The sequence below is a fragment of the Osmia bicornis genome, chromosome 7 (assembly GCF_907164935.1).
Source record: "Osmia bicornis bicornis chromosome 7, iOsmBic2.1, whole genome shotgun sequence".
NCBI lineage: Eukaryota > Metazoa > Arthropoda > Insecta > Hymenoptera > Megachilidae > Osmia > Osmia bicornis.
In genome coordinates, this window is record NC_060222.1 from 6,884,525 (window position 1) to 6,901,222 (window position 16,698).

The following is a 16,698-nucleotide window of genomic DNA, read 5'->3' on the forward strand; positions in this document are numbered from 1 at the left end:
TGCGTAATTATATGATCTTTCTAATATACTTACTTTATATTTTCAGGTGTGCAAACTCATGGCTTAAATTTGGATTACCGTCGGATACACCAGGATCATGGCAGACGTATGTAATATTTCAAACTCAAGTCGATGATTTATATGGGGAGTGAATAAAAATATAGTAACACGAGGAAAAATTTGTTGTATAAAAAAATGTCGATGGTGTGCAGTCAGTGTCTTGTTTTCAAACTTTTGTTTCTAAAAAAAATTAAATACTTTTATTGCTAACAATAAATTAATAATAGTTAAATAATGAATTAATCTATAATATTTTAGCACTATCTGATTTTACTTCCGACATCTTTTGTTGCACAGAAATAAAGACATTTTTAATAAAATAAAAATACAGGAGGTTATTGAAAAAGATATAGGAAGAACAATTTTAAAACTTCTGACGCAAACATTTTTTTTCTTCTATGATACTTTTGACTCTTTGCTAGAAGGGTTCTTTTAATTTCTAAATGGGAATTTGGTGTTAGATGAAAATACTTTTTGTACAAAAATTTCTTCTTATAAAGTCATCATTTTTATTTATAAAATTTTGCAGAAGTATCATCACTTTTTCACTCAAAACTAAATATAACTGACACATTTTAAAGCGTTTGTGCAATTTTTTATTTTTGTTACTATACCGGATGGGAAATTTATTTTTAGACTCAAGAAGGGTCGCTTATTTTTTATACGTATATCAAAGTTCTAATTCGAAACTATACATGTTATGAAAACATCTGCCTCTCCTGTGAAAGTTAAATTATTTGATAAAGTGACACTATAGGACAGATCAACTATATAACTTTTGGGTCGATGATATTGAACTACGTTCAATTTAAAATGCAATTCAATTAAAAATTAAAAATCAAAGAAATTATATAAAGGGTAAATACTCATAAACAAATAAACTTAAAGTTAAATCTATAAAAACTGGGGGGATTTACATCTATTCATTTTGCACATTGTTCATGAAGTTTTAAGAACGTAATGGAGGTAACAATAATATATCATATTTCCAACATAATCAATCACATCTTCAATTAAGATTAATCGCCAATATTTTTTGGGCAAGCTTATATCTGTAGTTCTTAAAATACTTAGCTATATCAGTAAGTTTGAATATTTAAATACTTGGGTATTCTTGGCTAGAGTAATTAATTAATTACATACTTACTAGGTTACTGTGTTAAATTTATAATTCAGGTTATTTAGTTCATGTGATCTACAATAGACTCTCGTTATATTGCCGCAGGAGCGGAAAATTTGTCAGGCTTCCAAGCTTTTATTTGGAGGACGGAAAGGAAATAGAATTGTATTATTTTTGTAGATTACAATGGTAGAAGAGCGACAGTACTATGTTTGACATTTCTTGTGAGAGTCACATTCCTCATGTAACAATATAACAAAAACCTATTACATAGTAGGACGTGAGAATAGGTGTTGCCCACTGTCAATCCTTTAAACTAGATATTAACCCTGGAAAGGTGGGAAAAATTCTTATAAGTAACAATTAATTTTTTATGCTTTCTTTTTAATAGTATCCTTATTAAACCAAAATTACTTCTCCAGCACTAATCGTGAAAACATAAATGAAATAAAATAATTGTTTGCAAATTTTTTAAAGATAAAGATAATTTGCGATATTTTCAAAATGGTGGAGTCCCATTCTTGGTTTTTTACAGATTAATTATGAATATTATAGTTCAACTATCGAAACTTTTTTTATTATCATTAGATTATTACTTTACAATTTGTCCATTTAGTTGCTACCTTGGATTGATTTTTTCAGTTTTATAATTTTTATAAAAATACCTCCGTTTTTAGCCTTCTTTCAATGAAGGTTGTGCGTGCCTCTACAGCTACAACAGTCTCTCGTTAGATTGCCACGTGAGCATTTTGTCCTTTACGTGGATTTTTAAGGAGATCTAGTGCCACACTTCCATCATAATAACTTATGAAAATAATGTTTTTTTAGCTGAAAGTTTGGAAACTTAAAACATTTTCCACGCCTGCAATTGTCCGTGGCAATATAACGAGAGTCTACTGTAGTTGATTAGAATGTATTGCGATTTTCTCTTTATGATTTTCTGCGTCTATTCATTTAATTCCTCACGTAAATCGTCATTTCTGATTTCTAATTTTCAATATTTTGGATTATGACTCAACCTTTGTTATATAATTCATTACTGCAGTTACCCATAATTATATTCCATAAATCCATATTATTTTTATGATTATTTCATAAATTTTTAATTTATTTTCTATGCTAGGTTTGGATTTCCAAATAATCAGGTAGTACATTTGTCTAGATATTAAATGTTTAAAATCTTTCAACAGAAGTAACAATATCAACGAAGGTCTTTGTTTGTGCCATGTACGACCTAGGCGGTCCACAAAGTGTTAAGAATGTGAAATAATAAATAATTTTTCAATTTCTTCTGGCACGAGCAATTTACGGTTTCTATGTACATCTTTTTCGAGGCACCCTGCGGAGATCACCCTCCGCGTAACACATCCGACGAGCGCAATAAAACGGAACCACCGCGTTAAACTTTATTGCGGAAAGGGCTTGTTGTTCGCGCTTGTGCATGACCGACAACCAAAAAGGCTGTTATAACTTTATGATTGTCTACTGCATCCATGCCGTAGGATGAACGTTTTAAATCTCAGGATGTTTTATACTTAACTTAGGTGACTAACGTTTTGGATTAACCCTTGAACAGCGGGATCTGAGTCAATCGAGACGCAAATTTATAAAACATAATTAAGGATATTAGCTTAAAGTTGAATGCATAATTTTTAAACGAATGGATCTGATATACTGGATCAATGTAAAATACAGAAAATGGAAGCAATATGAAATGCAATAATAAATTAAAATTGGGGCTTTTTCCATGGTCCGCCGTCCAAGGGTTAAAAGAACGAAACATATTATTGGAAAATTTTAAGATTTTATTTTTAACCCTCTATTGCATTACGCTGCAAATTTGCTACATAACACAATATGAAATGCTACTATTATTTTTTGGAGTTCTCTGCCTTTGGGGTTAGTAAGTCTTGAACCCCATTGCGGATGTTTTGCGTATATTGTTCAATTTGATAATTTTATTATCTACCCTTAATTAGCATGTGGTATAAATCTAGGAACCTTTTAATTGAATTCAGATTTCATATTCGAAAGTTCAGACGTTCTCTCGTTTTAAGCTTCAATTAGTGGAATTAAAATATTTACACAAAGATTTTATCTCTCATGTTTGAAATCGTTTTAATCGATACGATTCTTCGTTTAATTCACTTATAAGACCCGATAGCTCTATTATGATAACGTTTGATGTTGTTATATTTAATGTAAAATATTGTGTAACATTTTAAAGCGAGTACAATGCAATTAATTTTGTTGTATTTATAGATTAACTGATTTATTAAATTTAGTAATAAATAAATACGAAGATCAGTAAATGTATTTTTAAGTCTGCTATGGAAAATATTTATTTATTCATTTAATTATTAATTTTACAGGTATAAACCTAACAATAATGAATATAAAATGAAATATAAATACAATTTTAAATAAATTAAAATTAAGTACTGTCTAATTTATTAAACAAATTTAGAAATCTTAAAAGTCTAAATATTTTTTTATTTCTGTTATAATTTGTTTGGAATATATTTAAATTAACATATAGCATAGTAACTACTTAAATAAGGTACAACAAGCTTTGCAATAATTTAAAATAATGTATTGCAGAAAAGAAATTACACGAAAAAAGTATAACCGTAAATATAAGTCATTACTGTCTGCTATCCTAATGGAAATTCCGTGATACTTTTACGACTGGTGCAATTTTGCTTTACTGTGATTTCTATTTTCGTTTCATATCGCTAAAGGACCACGGTTTTACTCTCTGCTATTATTATGCTACAGGAGTATGTGACCCTCTGAGAGATTCGTATTAAGCTATTATGCGAAAAGTAAATTATACTCGATACAGAAGATAAACGATGCTAAAAGAACGGAATTAAAAAACTTATTTGTATTTTGTTGCTGTAGAGAAAGTCTAATATAATTTGATGACATAAAAACACTGCAGGATAATACTGGCGTTATATTAATTGAAAGCTTAACACTTGATAAAAATTATCACTGGCGTAACTAGGTGGATTGGCCTTACTATTTTAAGATTCTAAAATATCAGAATTCCAAAATTCCAAAACTCTATATTGTAAAATTTTAAAAATTCAAAAATCTCGGAATTATAACATTCCAGATTGCTAAACCTCCAGAATCTCAAAATTTCAGAATTCCAAAATTCCTGAGTTCCAAAGTTTCAGAATTTCAAAATCCCTGAATTCAATAATTCCACCGATCTAAGGTTTCCCAAATTCTAAAATTTCCATATTTGCAAATTTTTAAATTTCCAAATACCAAAATTCCCAAATTCCAAGTTCCATAATTCCCAAATTCGAAAGTTCAAAAATTGCCAAATTTCTAATTTCCAAGATTATAAAATTATAAATTTCCAAATTCTCAAATTACAAAACTTCTAAACAATTTCGTCCACCCTAAGAATAAGTCCTAGTTATGCTAATCAAAATTACCACACAAACCTTCCGTCAAGTTTTACCAATTTTATAAGATTTACTTGTACCTATAAGAGCCATTCATAAAGGACGTCCGTCCTTGCAAGAAAAAAAAGATTATCGAAATGTGATAATGCAGTTCCTGTTTCTTGTAATGTCCATAAATAAGTTTTGTGAACCACCTTATATAAAAATTGTTAATACTATAATTCACGATTTCTCTTTCTTAGACATACAATATTATTAAGTAAAATGTTTAGGGTACTTACAATAGATACATCAATTATAAAACAATCATGAATATTTTTAATATTAGCATAAGAATGAATGTTTAACTACTTGCCAATTAATAATTTACAACTCATATACAGCTATGTATAATGAGTAATTTGAAGAACTGGAATTGAAAGTTAGATGTCTAATTTTATTGTTAGCAAGTGGAAAACATACTTTATTTATTTTTCAGATTAACAAAAGTCCTTAAATTTTCAAGCAATTATTTACTTGAATTTTCGAGCCACTATTGTTTTGAAAAGAGCTTTTGCTCAATGGTAGCAAAATGCTTAACATTTCATTTACGTTCAAAGAAACCCTATCGAAATTTCGTGAAAATTCCGGACCTGAATTCAATCGGAATAGGTCGAAACAATTCGAGTCAGTATTGATTATACGCACCAGTAGCTATTACAAGATTAGCATCCAACATAGTTCTGGAGAACTAGAATGCTTTACTATTTCACCACTGTGCTGAAAAATATTCAAATTTCTATTTAAGAGTCAAATGTTGTCATTATGAAACAAATTTAATTTTATTCAAACAAAATATTATAAAATGATCATTATTTTCAGCTACCCCTTATGCTCTTTTGTGTTATTTAAAAGTAAACTGAATCCAAAGAATAAGTATGAGCAAAACAATAAAAAATTCTCTAAAATTGACAATTTATTAAAAAATCATTGAGATTGAAGAGATTTTCTGAATATTTATCTAAAGGATTATAACGATTATAATTTAATTCTTCAGATTGCTGGATTTACGTAACTTGAGTGCATAGGATGTTCCAATAGTAGATATACTGCAAATAGGATGATTGTTACGGATTGACTATTTCAAATTTCTCTGTTCCTTTGTCCCATGGGTCCAAAACCGAGACGCGAAAGCTGTTGGATTATAAGGTCTGAAACCGTCGTCTTCCCTCATGGCCATTAACTAATTGCATTCTACTAATTACTCGCAAATCCTTCCGTTCCCACCTTCGCGACTCTGTGTACACTAAGTACACGATCGTAAATATCTCTACTTTCAAAGTATCTTGGGCTTTTCTCGTCCTTTCCGTCTCCTCTCTCTCATCCTTTGGCTATTTCCGTCTCCACTTGTCAGGAACACAAATAAAGACTTTAGGAACGGTTAGCTGGTGAAGGCAAGATAGTAAGAACGAACACGCAAGAACGATCGCTGCTTTTCTACCTCAATCTCACTCTAAAGCCTTAATGATTCGTAATTTCAACGTAAACCCGCCTTACCAGCTTTTGTTTGTTATAAAAACTGATGCTGCGTTCTGATTTACCTCGGAGGAACACAATTGGTTCAATTACGAAGTGTAGGTTTTGCTGTTTCTTCTACATTTGATCAATTTCTTTCATTAGGAATTTTGGAATTTTAGAACTTTGAAATTTTTGTATTTTATAATTCTAAAATGTTGAAGTTTTGGAATGCTGGAGTTTGGAAATTTTTATGTTTTGAAATTTTGTAATTTTTAAGTTCTGAAATACTAGAACTTTGTAATTGTCAGCTTTCAAAATTTTAAAATTTGTGAATTCTGAAATGCTGGAATTTAGGAATTCTAGAATTGTAAAATTTTTGATTTCCGAAGGCAACACTTCTCTCCTATAAAACACCCCAATAAAGTAATGTTTATTTCTAAAAATTGTTAAAGGATAAAAACTTTTCCTTAATTTCCATTTTAATTCTCCCACAAATTCCGAGTTTCAATTCCTCCCAAAACATTTTCAATCCACCTATTCGAACAAAAATACCAAGTCCGTTTTCATCGGAAAGGAATCACCTTTTAGCATGCCCCGCATACGTATCGCCGTCCTTCGTATGGCAGAAAGTCTCTGAAAAAGCTAGTTATTACAATAGCAAAGATATAGTGGTCTTAATCCAAAATCCCTGCTCGTTTCTGGCCTCATTCATTACCTTCCGTCCTTCGTCCCCGGTCCTAAACCGGCTGCCCTTTTCAACCCCTATTCTTCCTCCACAAATCTGAATCCCCATTCGAACATACCAACCATCCCAACCGTCCGGCTAGCTAGCCGGCTAGCCGGCTGGTGAACACGAACATGATCTTTCGGTGGTGCAACGAATGTGAAATAAAATGCATTGGGAATTACTGTGTATTCCCGTGTGTTCGTCGAAGTGAAATATTTCCTATCGAGAAGCGTTCCAGAGGTAACCGGCATTCGGTCAGGCGCTCGCTCGGTTTACTCGTGGGAACGAAAGTTTTGCTAAAACGTTTCCGCTGATAAATCTTGTTTACAGATGGGCAGGCTCAGGTGATGCGTGCACTCGGTCTCATCAAAACTTAAAGTACGCGGAACTTTGGAGGCTCACGCGGGACCGTAGGCTACGTGCCATCTTTATCTGACGTATACCAATAATTGTCAAAAACACTGTTCCTTGGATGAACCGCGCTGGGAATAACAATAACCGTTGAACCGTGCAATCCGTGTCAGCTGATTGAATCGGCGATAATTATTCTTAACAGGCAAACAAAAATTTTCATCCTACCCCAGGTGGAATTACGTTATGCTAATTGATCGTACGTTCGGTTAGTTCAATCGAGGCTGATGTAGTTACAGTCGTTGTAATTAACTTTATCTTACAATCCGTTTGTTCGGAGTCTGCTAAATCAGTAAGATGATCGAATTTGCGACGACAACGTGGTTATGATGTTTTCGTGGAGAGTGTCGAGGGGATGAACTTGTGGGGTGAATGATTTTGTTACTTTAGTGAAGGTGATAATAATATTCTATTTAACCGTTGAACAGCGGAGCCTGGGTCCAAGGACATTAATTTGATGTTAAATGTATCATTTTTAAACAAAAAGTTTTCATATATTAGAAGAATAATTTTTTTAATTAAATTAACCTCGAGGTCCGCCCTCCGAGAATAACGAGGGTGTAATACCTTTACTAGATCTAAGAAGTTACTTATTTTTGTTTTTAAGCAACCTTTTTTTAAAGCACTAATTTTCGTTTTAATACGTATGCGAAGAAGAACCTTTCTTTTATCATTTTATTTCTGTAATTAAAAGCTGCCACAATGCTGTCATTAATATGAAAAATACGATTTGTATACGAAAGGAATCCATGTATTTTTTGTGTTTATTATTCAATTTCATGTAAATCGCTTTACAAAGTGTTTTACCTGTTGCATTCTGACATTGACAGATTCAATAATAGATTTTAATAGAAATATAGAACATGATGTTTTATGTAGTTATTTGTTCATATTAACAGCAATAAAATGCTCGATATATTTTAATAAAAGTACCTATATGAAATTTGGTACAGGTACAATTTATCGAATTTATCCATGATTTATTCTATGTCACTTTTGATGTGTTTCTTATAATGTAACTATCACGTGACAATTATTTCAAATAAAAAATAAAAAATTTGTTAATAAATTTTTATTAAAATTAATTATGATATAATATAATTTAATTTTGTACTTTTTAATTTTGGCTCTCTCCTTGGTCCGCCGTCTGGGGGTTATAGAATAAAAATAATTTGTCACTTTTCTTTTTTATTTATTTAATCAGTTGTCATAGATATTAATCAATTGCAAATTTTTTCTAATCTACCATTTCTTTTGCAAAAAATAAATTTTAATAAATAAACTTCCTAATAAAAAAATTGTAGGTGATTAACAGTTATCGCAATTCATTGGATAAATAAAAAAGAGTTATTTTAAAGAAACTCCAATTGAAAAACACTCATCTTTCATTAGAAATATGTATACTTTTTTTAACAATGTGAAAAAGATTTAAATTTATGATCTAAACGTTATTGAAAGAACAAAAACTATTGAATTTTTTATATCTCCCAAAAGTTCAATGTTCTATGAACTGGGTTAGATGAATAATTCGCTTAAGTTTACTTTGCTATCTACATAAAAAAGATATGATATTATATGCAGAATATTATTGAATACGTACATAAAAACTTGATGGTAAATGTAACAAGGGAGATTCAAATTACTTCCTGTGGAACATGAACGTAATTTCATCGTGTAATAGCTACGAGGAGACAAACTGAATAATTTTAGTAGTCACTAGAGCATTCTGCAGTTCTTTAGCAAGCGTTCCTGACGAGAGAATGAACAAGTGACCACTCGTAAGTTGAATGTGAACGATTTCATTGTTGAAAATATTGATTCTACTTGCTACCAGTAACCATTTATTCCCCTGACTGACACTTTTATCCAGAGAGAAAGAATCTAACGTGCACACACGACCTATTTCCTTTGAATGTACATATTAGATGTATGCAGAAGTTTTAATCTCTTTTTTTATCAGGGTTTTGGTACAATTATATCAGATTTAAATATTGAAGGGTTGTAATTTATTATTGTTTAATACATAATATCAGAGGAGTTAATAATTATCTAATTGTACAAATATTTTTTATTAAAGTAACAAATTTAAGCTTGCAATTTTATATTTTATATGATTACTATAATAGGAATATTATTCAATCTTTTTATCTTTCTCCACTTTTCAAGTATTGTTTTAATTACTTTTGAGATGTTGCGAGGCATCAGTTATTAATGACCAATAAGTCAATTAACATGTTCCAATAAACTTTGAATATTTGAAAGTCGAATTTCAAATCGGTATTCAACTGGTATTCAAATATCTGAATATTCAAATTTTCATTATAATTGCAATTTAAAATTTTTAAACTGCGAGGATTAATTGGAAGCTTATTTAGCTGGATACATGTTAATTTACGTTTTTTCTACTATTATTCTATTAGAAATTAAACAGAAGGAATATATGTTAGCAATGTAACTAAATAGAAAATCTCTTTTAACTTTTTATGGATAGAACATGCTTCCCTTGTTGGAGCTGGAATTTTTGAGTTTTGGTTTCATGCACTTATGAAAAGGTTGAAAACTACTACTATTACAAATAACAAATTGTTATACTGTAATTGATAATTACAAATGAGTATACAGAGCAATAATTAATTAAATGAATTATTTAATTTTTTAATTAGTTAATTGATATTTAATTAATTATTGCTCAGTATACTCATTTGTAATTATCAATTACAGTATACCAATTTGTTATTTGTAATTATTATTGAAAATAAAAATGAGGGCTGCCGACAATATGCCTCTTTTTTTTCTTTTTTACAAAATAACGCATTTGTAGCTTCTTTCTCTTCAAATCACTTATACAGAAAATTGTTTGATAACTTTATTAACACACTCCTGTTTAAAAACTCACCGTCCCCGGAAGACATCCACTTATTTCTTGAAACGCTTTCGTCGAGTAATCTTTGGCACAAAAATGAGCACGTTAAGAAGTCCTGGCGAAGTTATGAACTCTTGAAGAACAACAAGGATGTATTGTTTGACGGAGTGAGAAAAGTGTAATGAACGTAAAAAGAAGAAAGAGGCCGGGTTGCATCTAGGACGTCCATCTCTCGATTTGCATTTTCAGCTTTTCGCCTGCTCAGACAGGTAACGACTTCATTACGGCCTTCATCAGATATAAATGACATATTTGATTTGCGTCGTACCCGTCGTCGTCGGCATCGTTTATAAGACGAGCGCCGCCTTTGTATCTGAACATTCTACGCTCTTAATGAGAGAGACGAGTCTTTTGTGATTGCTGATTTATCCGCAAATCGAGAGACATCTTGCGATTAACCACCTGTGAACGTTAATCCGTCACTCGGCTCTGGAGGATTTATTAAGGGCGATTTTAATCAGTTGCTCCTCGAAGATTCTGATCCGTTTGACGACTTAGACGTTACACGAATTAGAACGTATTAGACCGGTAAGACACATAAGATGAATCGAAAATCATGCTGGGCTTGATCGTGGAGAAATTATGCAGAAATACGAGGCATATAGAAATTAGAGCAAATAGTTCTAATGTACAAATTCAAATGTTTTTGTCTGTGTATGAATGTTGATAAATTTTTTCTATCATCTGACTGTATGAAATATGTGCATTGTCATGTTAATCTCATGGGGATGATAGTTGGGCATGTTTTTGTTACAACATGCTTTTTTATCATTTTCATATTTTTTAACGTCACACAAATGATTTAGATCATTTCATATTTACGCCGTTTTAATAGCAAAATCAGATTGTAATAAGTGTTATCAAGAACACAATTATTTAATTTTTCAATTGTAGCTTCTAATGTACCACCTTACATTATTAATATTCTTAATATTCCTTTTTCTTTCCTTTTTTAATTACTCAATTATTTCGAATGTAATGCACTAATTCTCAGTGACTACTACGATAGACAGTGTGTTAATTTGTTAAACTTTGCCTCTCACCATTTTTACTTAAGGGTATGTAACATCCATGTGTCTATACTATACGTAAGTGCATCATGTCTTCCTTGACTTAGATTTATTCCAAATATATGTAAAACACTCTGTTAATAAATTACCATGTACAGTATCGAGCAATGTGAGCTTTGCTAAAAACAGTAACGTGATAAGGGAAATAGAAATTCTTGAACGACGGATCATGGAGAGAGCCACGATTTTAATTTAATTTTGAATTTTCACACTATTTTCATTTTCTAAATTTTACACTATTCCTCTAAAACTTGTACATTTAACTTTAGAAGAGAAAGGTAGAAGTTATAGTAAAATCGCAAAATTATTAGTAATTAAGTAAATTATTATTGTAGAGAATACTTTTCTGTTAACATAAGATTGTTAATACAAATCCTGTTGATATCTTGTTAACATAAATTCAGTTAATATAAAATTGATCAAAGTTAGTTGCAATTAAAGAGTTCTGACAGGATGGTTCTCCATAGAACACATCAATGGATTGCTAATATGTATTATTTAATATTAATCACGTTTGCATGTCTCGTGTATATTGCTTGTAAAATACATGTTTGATATCAGTAAACATCATGTTGTGTAATTTGTATGTATTTAAATTTTAAGCGTAACCCTGTTCAAATACTTTCATGACCCTTTGTACTGCACGTATGTAGCATTCATACAATAGTAATGCAAGCAACAAGGAATCAGCATCAATTCCACAAATATTTTGCATAATCCGTGTATCTGAATTTGTTTGAACATAAATGAACGCAAACGGTTAAATAATATATTTTATTACCAAATAATGATTTGGTTCTGTAGTATCTGTTATTATACAACGTACACGTTGATATGCATAATAATGTACATGTGATGAGCAATTTATAACAGCAATTAAAGAGTGTAATAATTAATATTTCTATAAAATTTACATTTTCTTTGAAAATTGAAAATCGTAAAGTCATACTGATATATTATAAAATGCTAAAAGAATGTTCCTGTTTTCGTATATCGTTTGAAAAAATTAAAGATTGACAATTTTAGATAACAATGACTTCAGAAGAAATAAGTTCAGTCACTATTTCATTAAATTTTGATTTTCAAATTAACTGTTCGTTGAACATTTTTTCATAAGTGTAATTAGAGCAATTATGTAAGCTGAGGAGTAATACATGTTTCATAATTAAAAAATAAAGAAATCTGATAAATTTCAATTATGATAGTTTGTGTTTTATTATAATTCAATAGTATAATACTCAATTCGAATAATTTTTATATAACTTTTCCGTTATTGATGCGATAAATAATTATACACCTACAATTCGTTGAAACTAACAGAATCGTTTCACTGAAATTTTACTTTTAGAAACATTTTACTAAAACTTTACTTTTTGGAAGAACCATAAATTTGACCATTTTCTACCATCCTCCTTTCCCTCGTAATCCCTTTTCTCTACTTTCCCGTGCTTCCTTACTTTTCTACTTGATTCAGTTTTCAAACTTGACAGAGGCGAGTGCAAGTGCTCTTGGCTGAGTAGATAATGGCGTTTCAAATCAGACGACGTTTCTCTATATTTCACTTGATTCATTCTAAATCTAATATAAAAATTCAAAACATTATTACAAAATTACAAGTAGTTTGCGTCCACATAATTGTAGAATTGTATCGATGCATGATAGTTTCAAATAGATGAATTATTAGAATACTAAGATATTAAATATTAGAATATTCGGATGTTAAGGATATTACGATATCAGAATATTAGAATATTAGAATATTAAAACATTAGAACATTAGAACATTAGAACGGTATAACGTTAGAATACTAGAATGTTAGAATGTTAGAACGTTAGAACGTTAGAACATTAGAGTATTTGAATTTACCAAACTAATGTTTCATTAGTAAACAGTGATTACAGTCACATCGTCACATAACATAATTCCAATGCTACCTTTATGCAATTAACACCCTCACAGATAATATGTGTTACATTACCATGTTAAGTCAATTTCTGAATTAAAATATCTATGGATACTAATATTTTGTAATTATATATAATAATATTAACTCTTAATTTTGGGATGGTGTTGCTTCTATCTTAAAGTATTCTTGCTGAAATGATTTGTAGACACTTTACCACTTTTGTACATAAAAAAGACACCATTAAAAAAAAATGAGAAAAAGATCATCAGTGCAAAATATCTGTAGAATATGAAAAGCAAACAGTATCCACTGCCGAATATTCCATTTATGGGGCAGCATTTCATTTCTACATCTAATAAATAAATATAACGTGGCAAATATTTATGCGAAAGAACTGTGACAAATGCACAATTTATTTCAGAATTTCTAACCGTGTATGTAACGAAGTGTCCTTTTTATCGTCCCTTTAGAAACAACTCAAGTAAATATATGGATGGGTTCGAAGAGACGACTTAAATTTTTTAGGAATACACCTCTACCCGATTCATTTTCTGACTATATTCGTTTTCCATGCTTTCGGCTCGTCTGTCCTCAAACCTATTGCGACCCTCTTGAGTTTTACCTTTCCCCGCTTCTCCCAACCTCCCGTCCCGTCTTTCCTCTCACCCTGCCATCCTTTTCGTTCCTCATTTCGTTTTCACCCTGCTCGTCGACAGGACGTGCTTTCATCATTCCACCACTGTTGAAAAGAGAGTAATGACTCAGCGAGATCTTCAACGTTTTAAAAGATTTTCATTTTGATTGGCATCATGAAAATTCGTCTCCTCGCTGATGACAAGCACTTTACGAATTGCTAGTATTTTCTTCGCGCCCTAATAAGTGTGTGTCCACACTGGGTATTAGAAAAAAATCGATCAAAATTACGTATAAAAAATTGTTAAAGAAAATAAAGAATTCTTAGTTGTTTTAACCGTTCTTCTGTGTATAGAAGTGCAATCACATCCCAAGGCAATAACATTTTTTCATACCTATCTTTGCAAATATTTACGCCACCAAAGTATTTTTCTTTACAATTTACACTGAAAATACATGAGGTGTAATTATACCTCTATATAGGATTAACGTTAAAATATTTGGATTCAGAGAGACGGTTAAAAATCTGTAATAAACATACGCTCTAATATTAGGAATATGCAGGTTCTCGAAAATCAGGGGTATCCGAAGTTCGACTACTGTCGGGAAAAGTCGGGCGAGATCGGGATGTGGTGGATACTATATTTTCAGGGGCTTGCCCGATTCCGCCCGATCTCGCCCGATTCCGCCCGATCTCGCCCGATTCCACCCGGTCTTGCCCGATTCCGCCCGATCTCGCCCGATCTCACCCGATTCCGCTCAATTCCGTCCGATTTCATTCGATTCCATCAGATTCCGCCCAATTTCGTCCGATTCCTCCTGTTCTATTCAGATCGGACCTGATTCCGAAATCTCGAATATCCGCACAATTCTGTCTGATACTGTACCCTAAGTTTTTAAAGAAAATAGATAAAGTGGTATAGTACCTCATACAAAATCGTATGTCAACGAAGTAGATCGAAAGAAAAGATTGATTTTTGCCCAAGAATTTGTTTCTAAAGAAAATATTTAGAAGAACGATTTAACACTCTCTAATGAAGATAAATTCAATATTTGTGGAATAATGAAGATGAAATTAAAAATCTGAGACTGTAGCTCCTTAATATGATTGTAAACAGAAAGGTTGAGTAATAATTACCTAAATATCATGAATTTTAAACATTAATTCGGGCCACTGAATATAATATTTCGGACAGTATTTTTATACTTCCAAAACCAACGACGGTATCTGCGTATATCTTTTCAAATAATCTTTTCAAATAATGTACATTATTTGCTTGTCAATAATTCCAAACGAAGTTATTGCGCAAGTACACAGAAAAGGATACAAAACTACCTCAAAGAGCTGTATTAAAAATATGAAAATAATACGTAAAATTCATTATGTGTACGAATATAACGATATTTAATACAGGAATAACAAAGAAAAGATACCTACTCAGACTACTCCATGAATTTCATACATTTTATATAATCTTCATGCCATAACAGATTCTACTGACTTGGCTGTTGAAGGAATCTTTAAAAACAGCAAACCACTGCTACCGAACATGTGAATAGGAGGGAACAATAAATAATTAATTCAACACACTATCATTTTACTTTATCTTTGTTCGAGCAATAAAATGCTGTTTTTAAATGGCAATTGCATCTGAAAGAATAACACTTCAACTTCTTAGCTTGAGTTTCTTTAAGACTCGATCCATTAATAATATGTATACAAATAAAATTGAAAGATACTATAGAGTCTGGGCAATTATTTGTCTCATATTTAATGCACAAGGGAAATTATAAAAAATAATATAATAGATATAAAATATAAAATTTATAAATGAACTACAGATGTTGAAACAAATATATTATTTTTGGTTTTAGAAAATTAATAATAAAAAAGGATGCAGTTATATGTATATTTTTTTATTCATAGGGGATTTTAACACGTTTATCTAAATAGGTAACAAATGATATTAAAAATGCCCATTAAAAATGTGATAGATATCAAATTTCAATAATTACTGTATTCTTTAATTAACTAACTTCTTCTTTCCTATTTTAGACTTTCAAATCCTAAAAATTTCAAAATTACAAATTTCTGACATTCTAAAATTCTAAAATTTCAAAACATCAGAATTTCAGAATTACAAAGTTCCAAAATTAAAAAATTTCAGAATGCCAAAATTATCTCCATTAACTGAAACATCCTTTTCTTGTTAAAAACAAATATTTTACAAAATTTGTAAGTTCAACTGCCCTAAAAATGAACCTGAAAATATAAAAATATTTTATTTTGTAATTTGTCTCCACTTTGCGTATGTTGACACACTTTGAGAGCATAAACATGCTAGCTATTCATGAAGTTATTCTATGCGTATATCGATCAACAATAAGTATCTATAGATATTTTCATCCTAGAAATTGAACTAGGTACACGTCTAAATTTGCATTTAACCTTCCTCTATGGACAAAATTAATTTATTTTCTGGAACAAGATATTACTCCTTGGTTCCACTATTATAACTGAAAGATCTACTTTACTTAAATTATGCCTCATCAATGATGACGTCTAGTACATCTAAAAGTTCCATTTATAAATAGAAAAGGTCATTCTATTTATATATTTAATTTAACTTCGAATTGATTACTCCAATCTGAGCCAAGACATTTGAAATACAAAAGAACAGACCACCCACGTGCCAAACGTGCTGCGCATTCTAACTGCTAGCCCTTTCGCAACGAACGTACATATACGCTTTCCAAAGGTGGACAGTTATTTACGAAAGGCACATACATTCACCCCTTAGTTTTTCCAGGATCAAAATAACGTAATGAATTTTAAATTTAACTTTGAATCACGCCTTGGTATAACCCTGAGCGTAACTTGGATCTTTTCTTAGAGTGGGCCAAATTCGTTAGAAATTTAGAAATTTT

At 30.8% G+C, this 16,698-nt stretch overlaps 1 protein-coding gene across 2 annotated transcripts in view; it reads left to right on the forward strand.

The window, feature by feature from the left end:
• Positions 1-16,698, forward strand: part of LOC114877783 (neurotrimin-like) — a 422,922-nt gene that overhangs the window by 137,848 nt on the left and 268,376 nt on the right. For both annotated transcript variants that reach the window (XM_046286404.1, XM_029190796.2), the window contains exon 2: positions 47-106. In XM_046286404.1, coding sequence (XP_046142360.1) covers positions 47-106 — 60 coding nt within the window. The remainder of the gene's footprint in view (positions 1-46; positions 107-16,698) is intronic.